Here is a 12,015-nt window from a genome sequence, read left to right as displayed (position 1 = left end):
AGCCTCGGACTTGTCCATGTTCAAAGTATATGCAGTTAAAGCTCCCATCTTCATTTAAGGCAATAGTTAATACTGTAATACAGTATTACTACTGCAATACTACAGTATTTCTGCACATAATAAAATTCACTTGTCTCATATGCAGCCTGCCCTATGGCTGGACTTCACAGGAGAATTAGCATGACAGATACATCATGGCGACCCATCTACATCCTGTGATAGTCATTCACTGCATTGAAGGTTGCCCAAATGAATGCCTGGGCTAGAGCACAGCACTTAAATGCCACGATTAGTTATTTACTGCCGTATTCAAGAAGTTAAAAGGAACCTGCAATGTACATAACACTATTGCAGATATAGGGTTAATCTGCAGGTTAACAGTGCTGCAATGCTGTCTGGCGCATTACGGAAAGCACAGATACTAGGAGCAAATTAAATCACTCCAAAGACTATATTATAAATATATAAAAAACATCTTTATTATCATGATTAAAAAACATGAACACAATAGACACAATAGACATGATTAAAATTTGATGGGGCGTAAAATGGAGGGTCCATCATAATAATTAATTGATGTAATTTATGATATAAGAATATTTATAAGTCAATGTATTTTATTAGGTTTGAATCACTGTGTGTAATCCCCTTGTTTTAGGATTAATAAATGAATTCATATGAGGAATACCACTACATATCACAAGGAAAGATGTTATATTGGTAAACCTGTATGTAAAAAATGCATTACATATAGAGAAAAGGCAAAATCCATATAAAGGAGATGTAGTACATTTATAGGTATCTCATATTATGTAAAGAGCCTTAGGGGGCATTACTCACAGTGAAAGAACAAAGTCCACATATAACCAGCATGTAAATAATCATAGGGATACTTTACCCAATATAGACAGACCCTCCCCACACCACTCCAACGATCGTTTCACGTAGCTTCGTCAGGGAGCTCCATGAAACCATTTTAACACCTGGATATGTTTGTGAACCATTCCATTGTAGATTTTGCTTTGTTTTGGATCATTGTCTTGTTGAAAGATAAATCTCCGTCCCAGTCTCAGGTCTTTTGCAGACTCCAACAGGTTTTCTTCAAGAATGGTCCTGTATTTGGCTCCATCCATCTTCCCATCAATTTTAACCATCTTCCCTGTCCTTGCTGAAGCAAAGCAGGCCCAAACCATGATGCTGCCACCACCATGTTTGACAGTGGGGATGGTGTGTTCAGGGTGATGAACTGTGTGTTGCTTTTACACAAAACATATCGTTTGGCATTGTGCACAAAAAGTTCAATTTTTGGTTTCATCTGACCAGAACATCTTCTTCCACATGATTGGTGTGTCTCCCAGGTGGCTTTTGGCAAACTGTAAACTACACTTTTTATGGATATCTTTGAGAAATGGCTTTCTTCTTGGCACTCTTCCTTAAAGGCCAGATTCGTGCAGTGTACGACTGTTTGTTGTCCTATGGACAGACTCTCCCACCTCAGCTGTAGATCTCTGCAGTTCATCCAGAGTGATCATGGGCCTCTGGGCTGCATCTCTGATCAGTCTTTTCCTTGTTTGAGATGAAAATTTGGATAGACTGCCGGGTCTTGGTAGATTTGCAGTGGTATGATACTCCTTTCATTTCAATATGATCGCTTGCACAGTGCTTCTTGGGATGTTTAAAGTTGTGGAAATCTTTTTGCAACCAAATCTGGCTTTAAACTTCACAACAGTATCATGGACCTCCTTGTTGTGTTCCTTGGTCTTCATTATGCTATCTGCGCTTTACACAGAACCCTGAGACTATCACAGAGCAGGTGCATTTATACGGAGACTTGATTACACACAGGTGGCTTATATATATCATCTTCAGTCATTTAGGACAACATTGGATCATTCAGAGATCCTCAATGAACTTCTAGAGTGAGTTTGCTGCACTAAAAGTAAAGGGGACGAATAATATTGCACGCCACACTTCAGTTATTTATTTTTTACAAAAGTTTAAAATAAGCAATAAATATCGTTTAACTTCACAATTGTGTCCCACTTGTTGTTGATTCTTCACCATAACATTAAAAATTGTATCTTTTGTTTGAAGCCTGAAATGTGGGAAAAGGTTGAAAAATTCAAGGGGGACGAATACTTTTGCAAGGCACTGCTTGTAGGTTAATGATATTTGGGGCATGACTGGCTCCCTTTAACAGTAGCAATCTGCAGCAGTGCCAATTTCTTCTGTTAAATGCAGATGCCGGCTATGTAATATAGCTGGTATCTGTCCTGTGTGCAGCAAGGTCCACTCCTGAGCACACTCCAAACACCCTGATGCTCCTTGACATATGGAATGGTGGTTAGGGGTTAAAATAAAATTGAAAATATGCAGTGCAGTAATTGAGGCCCAGACCCATGAACATAGAAATTAAAAATTATAAGGTATCAAGCTCTTGAATTAACTTTTCCTGACTTTATAGTTCATAGATTAGAATGTGTAGTGTGTGAGATACTTGGTGGGTTTTTCTGTGTAATTTCTTATAGCACTACTGTAATGGCGTTGCAGGAAAGTATACAATGATCTAAAAACTGTTTAAAAATGGTGAGCATATCTTTCTATGTATAAGGAAGTATTACACTCTGCACAAAAAAATTATCACAATACAAAATCTATGCTTTTCTATGCTGATGGTAATATGGGTGTCTGTATAGTATAGTCTAATGTAAATTCTAGATGATGCTGCATTTTGAAGAGTAACAAATTTGTAAAAAAAATAAAATGTTTTATATAAAAAGAAAATAAAAGCCATCACAGACTTTCTAGATGGCTGCAGTTGCATGCCCCCATCATTCAATGCTTTGGGATATATGTATTATGGACCATGCACAATATTACAGTATGTGATGATTGTGAACAAAATGTTTTGGTTTTTTTTTTCAGACTGTTGTCAAAGATCCTTATGGAGTGTAAGGATGCAGATGAAATTGAATTTTTGGTTGATGGGTCTTGGCGTCCAATAAAAGCTGAAAAAGAGAGAAGCTGTAGTCCAGCGTGCCCAATTCTTGATTTAGGTATGTGCCATTTGTTTCTTCTGCATTTTCTTTTTGGTTACATCAATTTTGGGTTGTTCTCTGTTCAGTGTTTTTGTTTTTTTTTTTAAAATATGCATGTATGTTAATTTGATATAAATAAAAACTGTGCACCATATTGTCCTGTTTATCAGGTTCTCCAGAAATGGCTGCAAAGGTTCCCCCTCCTAGCAGCATAGTGTCGACTGAGAATGGAAAGCCTGGGCCGGATGTGGTGGATCTAACACTGGACAGCTCTTCGTCGTCATCGTCCTCCTCTGACGAAGACGAAGAAGATGAGGAGGACCGCCCACCTCATAAGAGACGCTGCTTCGAAAAAAACCTATTATCAGCTTGCTGACCCCTTCCTGCTTCTTACTATGGATATGGACCTTGAAATCAGACACAGCTAGGGGCTGTTGTCCCATCTTCCTACCAATACTTGTATGCATCACGACTTTTGTCAGGTCTCTTTGACTTGTATAATTTAGGAGACAGAACATCATGTTGACCTGCAGAGGGTTACTGATTTGTCCTCATCCCCGCCCCCCCTTTTTTTTTTTCTTTTTTTTTCTTTTCAATGTGGGTCCAGGAGACAGACTGAGGGGAAGAACCATTCCATGCCTCCTTAACCACTCTCCTTGCCTTCAGAAACAAGTTTATAATGCAGACATTTTACCCTTATACACTCATGTATGAGTAGTGAGTAAAGTTAAATATTTGGAGCAGTTACTTTGTCACTGAAGGGATGTAAATGTTTTGGTGGCAAATTCAAGGTAAAAGATTAAAACTGTTAATTTCTATTCAGAAATGAACTTTGATGATGACGACCGCCATTGGGGATTGGTAAAAATGGCCACCTCAATATACGAACTTCTCACTTCCTGCTGATTTGCAGGAGGTGCAGTTTTAATCTATTTAGCAGGGTGTGTTTAGATTTTTGTAAGCAACATTGAGGGGTGGGAGAGGGGTTTACACAATGCTTTCAATCAAACTACCTCTCTGCTATTCAGGTTTTTGTTTCTGTGCTAGTTAGGGGAGGTGTTTATGCTGCTCTTAACTTTCTTCTCTTCTCAGTAATACTTCCTAAAGCCTTCACTCTTCTGCCCCCCTCACACCATACACAATCTGTTCTTACTATTGAAAACTTCACAGCCTTCTGGAGCCTCGCAAACATCTTAGATGTATTCTTACGTTCATTATCTGTAGTTGCATAGGGTTAGGTGACCAGACTTTATTTGAATATGGTTTGTCCTTTGTATAAAGTCCCACATGATCAAAGGGAACTTGTCGGCTGATTAATTTAGCCTAACCGACTGGCAGCATGAAAGCGGCTGCGTTATTGCATCTGTGTGTGGTTTACTATGAAATGCGGCATTTTAGTGAAAACATGCTTTGAAAAACTGACCAGGAGCTTTGAGGCTGATGCATCAAATTGCTTTCAACAAAAAATTGGTATAAAACACTTTGAATAGTCTCAAAATTTTTAACAATAAAGAGTGTTGCAAACAGTGTGACTTTTGGTATTTCCATGTCAGTCTCAAGCAGCTCTTTCAGAGCTTGAGAGGAGACTGTGGCTATGTAATCCCGTAAAATTAATGGATAGATGCTGCGTTACTTATGTTAAAAATATTACTCCAGTCGCAGTAACATTTCTGCGGCGCACACCTCTATATTTATTGCAGCCTCTGACTTTTGGTCATAGAGGTGTTGCCAGAGCAATTCCAGTCACTACTCAGTACATGGTGAGCGACGGCTGTAACGAGGCTGACAGCTGGCTCAGCATTGCATTAGCACAGTGCTGGTTGTCAATGAGCACTAGGCTGTGGTTACAGCCGCCGCTTACGGTACTGAGCACTATCTGAAACTGCATCAGCTGCGCCTCTGAATAGAAGCTCAAGGCTATTAGGAAGAATAAAATTAATTTCCTATTAATATGCTATTAACCATATCTGCAGGTTAATAGTGTTGACAGGTTCCTATAAGAGCGGTTCTCAAAACATCAGTCTTGTTGCGTCAGGCCCTGAGTGTGTCTGATGACTAGTCATACGCAGTTCCCCCAAGAGTTTCCCCCTGCCCTTCCATACAATGATGGGTGTCACCCTATGTGTGTGTATACGGAGAAATGTCACTTGTGGGGAAAAAGAATGGGAGAGGCCTTCATGGACTGGTGCAAACTAGTTATCAAAGACAAATAGTCCCCAACCAGCTTTTCAAAGCATGTGTGCTCTGAAATGTCACAGCGTTTCAGGGTAAAACTTACATGGCTGCAATAATGCAGCCAGTGTCTGATGCAGCCTGTGCATCAGGTGTCAAGGTTCCTTTTAAGATTATTGCCTCTTGACTAACTTTATATTCATGCTCTTCACTTGACCATCGTCACTTAGTCTGCTCAAAATAATATAGCTTGTGCTTGCCACAATTAATGTGAAACCATCACAACAGCTGTGGTAATCGAATACTTGGGTTATTTAAAATAACTTAAGTAGTGATGATTGAGCACTATCATGATTGGGTGCTCGGCACTCCTAACAGTTGGATCTTTGGATGGGTGCGTAAGTCAATGGGGAAACTCCAGCATTTTTCTGGGAATTCTAATATAAAAAATGCTCAAGTTCCTCATTGACTTCTATTATATTCAGTTATGCACCCCCATTCGAGCATTCCACTACACATTACCAGTACCAAACACCCGAACATGGTAGTGCTCGCTCATCACCAAAAATAAGTCTCTTCATATTGGTTGCAAATCATGCTTAGAATAATATACATATGTAACAGAAAGCTGGGTCTGCATATAAGCAAGCAGATGGCATTCAGATGTGTATATGGGTGCTTCCTGCATGGAGCAACACCTCTGGTGAAAATTTTGTCATGAAAAAATGAATTTGTTTAACTGTTATACTGCAAGACTTTTGTTTTCTTTCTTTGTTCTGTGAAAAAATGGCCTGAAATTTACATGAATTTTTATTATCGGTTCCTTCTTCCTCGTGGTCCTCTTTAATTTTTTTTTTTAGCTGCACTTATTGGGGGTCCTAAGAATAACCGTGTCAGGAGTAGCCTGAGAGGAATGAATTGATTTTACAATCTTTCAATATTGCTTTTGTGCATAAGAGTTCATAGGGGCACTGTCATATAGGAAAAAACTGTTTAACTTGTTACCTGCGTTGCTGGGCAGTGTAAATGTTACACAAATTTTTTTTTATTATACAGTATATATCATTTTAACTGTACAATTAATATTTCCAATCTAACTTATTGCATCATTTTTAACTCCCTATTCTGTAGATATTCAGCTATACCATCATTTTACAAAACTTCTTTGGCATCTTATGGAAATATGAATTGCAACCGCAAAGAAAAATAATTATGCAAATGGCACATGCAAAATAGTTAAAAACACTGCATTCTGAAAAGTTGTAGCTGTGCCAATACCTTTCCTGTGAAATATTTAACTATTTGTGCAGTACCCTAAATGAAATGTACAGAGCCAGCGGTCTCTCCTTCCCTGTGAAGACGCTTGTAATTCTCTCATTTCTTTGCAGAGATGTATACAAGACATAATATATCTGGATCAGTCAGCCACAATGAGAATGGCATCCTGTATCTTATTTTCTTATTATAATTTAAGTGTTTTTAAACCTTCCTAATTAGTCTCTAGTGTCTGTTAACATCTTATTTGTTATTCCCTTATTGGAAGTTTTTCTTTTCTTTTTTTACATGCTTTGCAAAAAGTTTTATTTTTCTTTTTTGTTCCCAAATTTAAAAGGAAAAAAACACAAAAAGATAGTGTTTGTTACAATAAAATATTTGCAATTATGTAGTTGCTGAAAGTTTATACCACATTATTGTGCTTCCTTTATTTGAAGGTGAATATGGATTCTTAAGGTGGTCTTCCATACTGGTATTTACCTGGGCAGAAACTGTGTAATACAGACACAGTTCACTTAAAATGGTTGACTTACTAAGGCCACCCCCTCCCAAAAAAATACACGGGAAATTTTAAAAGGAAAAAGCCATTACAATTTTATGTAAACGTATAGGCAAATGACGATCAAGTGATGAATCAGACAAAGTGTGACTGTCATTTTAGTTTTTATTTAATAAATCAATAGTGCACATTAAAATTAGCAACTTTTTAAAATATCTCATCAGACAAATCTGCTTTTTTTTTTTTCTCCTCCTAAACTGATAATCTAAAAATTATCAAATCCTGGGTAAAATTTGTCTTCAGTGAATACAGATTTTTATATTTGAGATACTTGTCAGGAGAGGATGAAGGAGGAAGGACTGATGACCGGTCGGATGAGCGCTGTAGGAGATCACGTCTTAGAGAGTGAGTACAGTCAGGAAAAGCCAAGTAAGGCGAAGGGAACACCCTCCCGTCGCAGAAGGCGCAGGGGCTGTGGAGGAGCTGCAGAAATGGCTCTTGCAGAGAATTTAATCGACTAACTTAAAGTTGTGTGCTTTTGTTCAAAGGGCGAATCCTATTCCAGGGGTTGAGGAGAAAAAGAAGACGGATGAAGCAACCTTGCCAGCTGCAATAGTCAGTGCAGTGGCAGACCATAATGTAGTGCAGAAGAAACTGACACATTGTCACGACTCTGACTGACAAAATGAAGACCACGAGAAAGAGCCGGCCCAGAAGACAGTATAAGTGTTGTCTCCAATGTCCAAGCAAGTAACTAATGGTATATCAGTGGAGAACGTTGTAGGGATGGAAGTCCTGGAGAGCGTCAGGGAAGTGGGCATCCCTGGAGATCAAGCTGAGACCCTAGAGGGGGTGGAACGAAAAGTTACAGAATCGACAGTTGGTGCTACAGAGCCCCAAGAGAGGCATGAGAGGGCCATTGCTAGTCAACCAGAGGAGGCCAAAGCTACAAAAATGGATGAAGCCATGGAAAACGTGAGGTTTGAATCAGAGTTCTCACCAGAGGATGCAAGCTCAACTCATTCTGGGGAGATGGTCCCGGAGACCATAAAGGACTATCTGAAGCAGGAAGAGCTCCGTAGACAGGCTGCCAAGAGCCGTGTAAGTGAGTTGGAAAGGGAAGTTTCTGAACTCAGAGGTCGCCTGGCAGAATGCCAATCAGTTAATACGTCTGCCTTGGAGAAAGTGGAGCGACAAGTGTCCCTCTTGCTTTGGTTGCACGACTTAACGAAGGTGTATTTCATAAAGAACTGGCTCTGAAAGCTGAAAAAGATGATCGGCTCGTGACAGCGCAGAAGGAGGGGACTCTTCTGTTCCAGAGCAGGGTAGATGTACCCAAAGACTTGAAAGGAGCCGCTAAATGGTGGTGGCATACCAGAAAAGGTCAGTCTTCGGGAAGAGGTCGTCCAAGTGCCCCGTGGTCTGAAGGGGAGAAACGTTGGGAAAAATGGTCATGGAATACAGGAAATGATCGATCAGTCTGGAGGGGCAAGAATAAGAATTCCAAGGAACGAGGACATGATACCCAAAGAAGTTGGTATAATTCCGTTCTGCCTTATCGGTACGGGGAAGAGTCTTAGAAAGGTGCGGACTCTCTTGGAAGACAGAATAGCACGCATTGAAGAACAATGCTTGAAAAAAGACGAATTGAAAGACAGCTGAGCTACTGCAGTAGAAGAGGGCTGCCACCTTCAACCCCAGGCACTGGGGAAAGAAAGGGGTCCTCTGACTAACAGAAGAAACCACCAACAGAGAAGCAACCAACGATGCCCTGAGGAGAAGCAGTGTGCACCTGAGGAAGTGGTGGTTTGGTCTGGTACAGTGAACAGGCCCTACAGTAGAAGGCTTCAAGGCCGTGGAGAAGGCCACGGTAGACATGCCAAAAGCGGTTGCAGAGGATGTAATGAAAGCAAAACCTGTCTGTCGCAACTGTCCTGACAGTAGTCCTACTAGCGCAGAAGAAAACCTAGGTTCAGACGAGACAATAGGTTTGACTGATTCAGTTTCACTACTACACTGACTCTGGGAGGTGGTCAGGGAGAGAAAAGTCGGGGAAAGAGACGTACCTTTAAACCTAGTGTGACAAAAGGGGGTCTAGTTACAGTGACACTGTATATCCAGGGCTGAAGCCCAAGACCAGAAAGGGGCATGGGAATCACACAATCATATTAACCGCTGGGGGTGGAGTTGGCCTAACAAAGTTATGACTCCAAAACGTGGGATAACTAAGTCTGATGGCGCATGGTTCACAAAACGGTTGGTGACTGAAGAACGGTGTCTCAGGAGCTGATGCTCATAATCGACAGAAGGTCCTCTCGACTGGTAGGGCAAGGTGGCATGGAGGCACTGTTTCGGGGCTCCTGTTTGTTGGCAAATGTTCAACCATATAAGTTTGAACAGAGGGGGAGGGTATGTGATATAGCAACCGGCAATGTTGTAAATGGCCGGTATGTGTCGCAGAGGTGGACATTCTCTACGATCTGAATGTGGAATGTTTCTCTGGAACATAAAGTTCCAGGGCTGGGTTCAGGTGATGGTCATAAGTGATGGATGGAACTGACCATCCACATACCTCCCATACATAGGTGTGTCTAATGTGTTTTAATGAGGTAGTTGTTGGTCACGTGAGCTCTGTGTGCTGGTTGGAGCTATCCGGAAGTGCATAAACCGGACTGGATTGTTTAAGGCCCTGTGCGCACTTACCGTTTTTTCCCGCGGATTTCCTGCGGTTTTGCTGCATGTTTCGCTGCAGAAAATGTTCATAACATCCCTGCAGTGATTCACCAGCAAAACCTATGGAAAAAAAAAAATGCTGTGTGCACTATGCGGAATTTGACAGCTGCATGTTTTGCTGCGGGATTCCCACAGCAAAAACAATTGCATGTCACTTCTTTTCCGCAGGTAGCTGCAGGATTTCACTCCATTGACTGCAATGTAATCGGGAAATCCCGCAGGGAATAACGCAGGGAGCAAATTCTGTGCGGTTCGTTGCGTTTTTCTGCGTTATTCCCTCTGGTATTTCGCGGTTTACCTGCGGTAATGTACATCGCTGCCTGCGGTTTGCAGGGAAGTGATGTCATTATGCCAGGAAGAGGAAGCGGAGCAGAGTAAACACACAGAGACATCACACTCACACACTGACATATAGAATGCACATACAAATCAAATGGACATAAAGAAAAAAAAAAAAAAAAGATGTGGGCTCCGCTGTATTTTTACCTTCCAGCCGAGGTAAACACACAGCAGCGGCCCGGTTTTCTCAGGCTGGGGAGGGAGAGGGGCAGGGTTAATGTTCCTCGCCTCCCTCCCCCTCCCGCAGCCGCAAATACCAGCCCGCAGCTGCCCCGGGACTGTCGCATGCATTATGCGGCAGTACCGGAGTGTCCCTGGCTCTTCCAGATGCCGTGGCGATCCAGGTAATAAGGAGTTAATGGCGGCGGATCGCCGCCACTAAGTCCAGGCTTGATCATGGCAGCGTCTATGTGACAGCTGACATGATTAACCCGTAAGTAAAGTGAATAAGCATACACACCGAAAAATCCTTTATTTTAAATAAAACACAAGCTCCTAGTTCACCCATTTATTAACCCCACCCCCCTCCCCCCGAAACACACAGCTCCGGCGTAATCCACGATCTAGCCGTGACTGACACAGTGCTGAATGCAGCCTCGCAACGAGACAGTAGAAAGGTAATTACCGGTCATTTCCCACGGCCGGTAATGTGAACATACTACCGACCGTGAGAAATGCAGCGTGTGCTCACAGAGACTCTATCTAGCTATCTCTCTATCTATTCTTCTATCTAGGAAATGGCTTTTTTTTTCTTCTTCTTCAATGTGCTTTATTGCATTGAATGCACTAAAGCACATGTACCAACCCGCACGCAGCAAAACCGCGGCAATACTACGAACAATACCGTGGCAAACCGCATGCTGTTTTTGGGTGCGGTTTGCCGCGTTTTTTTTTTACCATGGGTGTGATAATCTTTCAGACCCTGTGGAATTTTCTTAAGAAAATTCCGTTTTCCAGTGCGCACAGGGCCTAAATGACAATCGTTCCTGCATGCCTTAGTTCCGCTGCCAGACTAGTGTCTCCCAATACATTCAGTGAGTGCAGCATCACAACAGCCAATTTGCCAAATGTAAATGCAGACAAATCAAGCAACCGGGGATTGTCTTGATCTGGATTAAAATCCCTCTGCCCTTCTGATCTGGTTTTGATGCCCGAAGGGACAAACAAATATCTACAGTGTGGAGCTGAACATCCTGAACGGAAATACGCGAACGTCAACGGGTGCTCCGGCTAACTAATTCGCTCACTCTACCCCAAAGAAAAACAGGATTTAAAGAGGAAGCACTCAAATTTATTAAAACAAACTTTTTCTAGAACATTCAACAAGCCCAACAACATCTGAGGTGAAATAGGCCTCCTCCCCTCGGGACGGAAGTGCTGTTTTTGAAAACCTGTCATAAATTGTTTAACGGAAAATAAAACTAAGAGAAAGCGAGCGCAAAATAATGTCTTAACATACTGTTATTTTACTTTGATACTAGATATTAAAATAAGAGAGAATGCAAAATAGTGTCTCTTGATTTTAATGGTCCTCACCTCGAAACACGTAGACCTATGGAATAAAATAATTTTTCATTAAATCAACAATTTTTTTTATCATCCTTTGGTGACAGCATGGCGTTAACCCCTTCTACTCTCCAACATTGAAGATAAATTGCTTAACAGGAAATAGCGAGAGCAACAAAACTGTCCCATATAGTTTTAGGGAAAAGGATATACCAGATAAAGATTTGTGAATACGAGAGTGATTGTACTTGGTCACAAGACTTTGAAGATACCATAAGATCAAAGCCAAATCAACCACGACAGGCTTCACATTATATGAGCTACAGAAAGCACACTATTCATGCCACGCAGCAGTGTATGCTGCCCAAATCGAAGGGGAAACTGATTTCCGAATATAATCCAACATTACGTCCACAGTAGCTCAAACATTTCCTGCGGAGACTGAAGGCCTTC

General features: G+C 41.4%; 1 protein-coding gene across 2 annotated transcripts in view; it reads left to right on the top strand.

Moving 5' to 3' along the window:
• PIAS4 (protein inhibitor of activated STAT 4) overlaps positions 1 to 6,891 on the top strand; it is a 104,172-nt gene extending 97,281 nt beyond the window's left edge. For both annotated transcript variants that reach the window (XM_075352605.1, XM_075352606.1), the window contains 2 exons: positions 2,926 to 3,056; positions 3,209 to 6,891. In XM_075352605.1, the coding sequence (XP_075208720.1) occupies positions 2,926 to 3,056; positions 3,209 to 3,414 (337 nt within the window). In that variant the 3' untranslated portion in view covers positions 3,415 to 6,891. The remainder of the gene's footprint in view (positions 1 to 2,925; positions 3,057 to 3,208) is intronic.
• The last annotated feature ends 5,124 nt before the right edge of the window (positions 6,892 to 12,015 follow it).

The sequence above is a fragment of the Anomaloglossus baeobatrachus genome, chromosome 1 (assembly GCF_048569485.1).
Source record: "Anomaloglossus baeobatrachus isolate aAnoBae1 chromosome 1, aAnoBae1.hap1, whole genome shotgun sequence".
NCBI classification, from domain to species: Eukaryota; Metazoa; Chordata; class Amphibia; order Anura; family Aromobatidae; genus Anomaloglossus; species Anomaloglossus baeobatrachus.
Note: the sequence above shows the minus strand (reverse complement) of the source record. Positions and strands in the feature narration are given on the sequence as shown.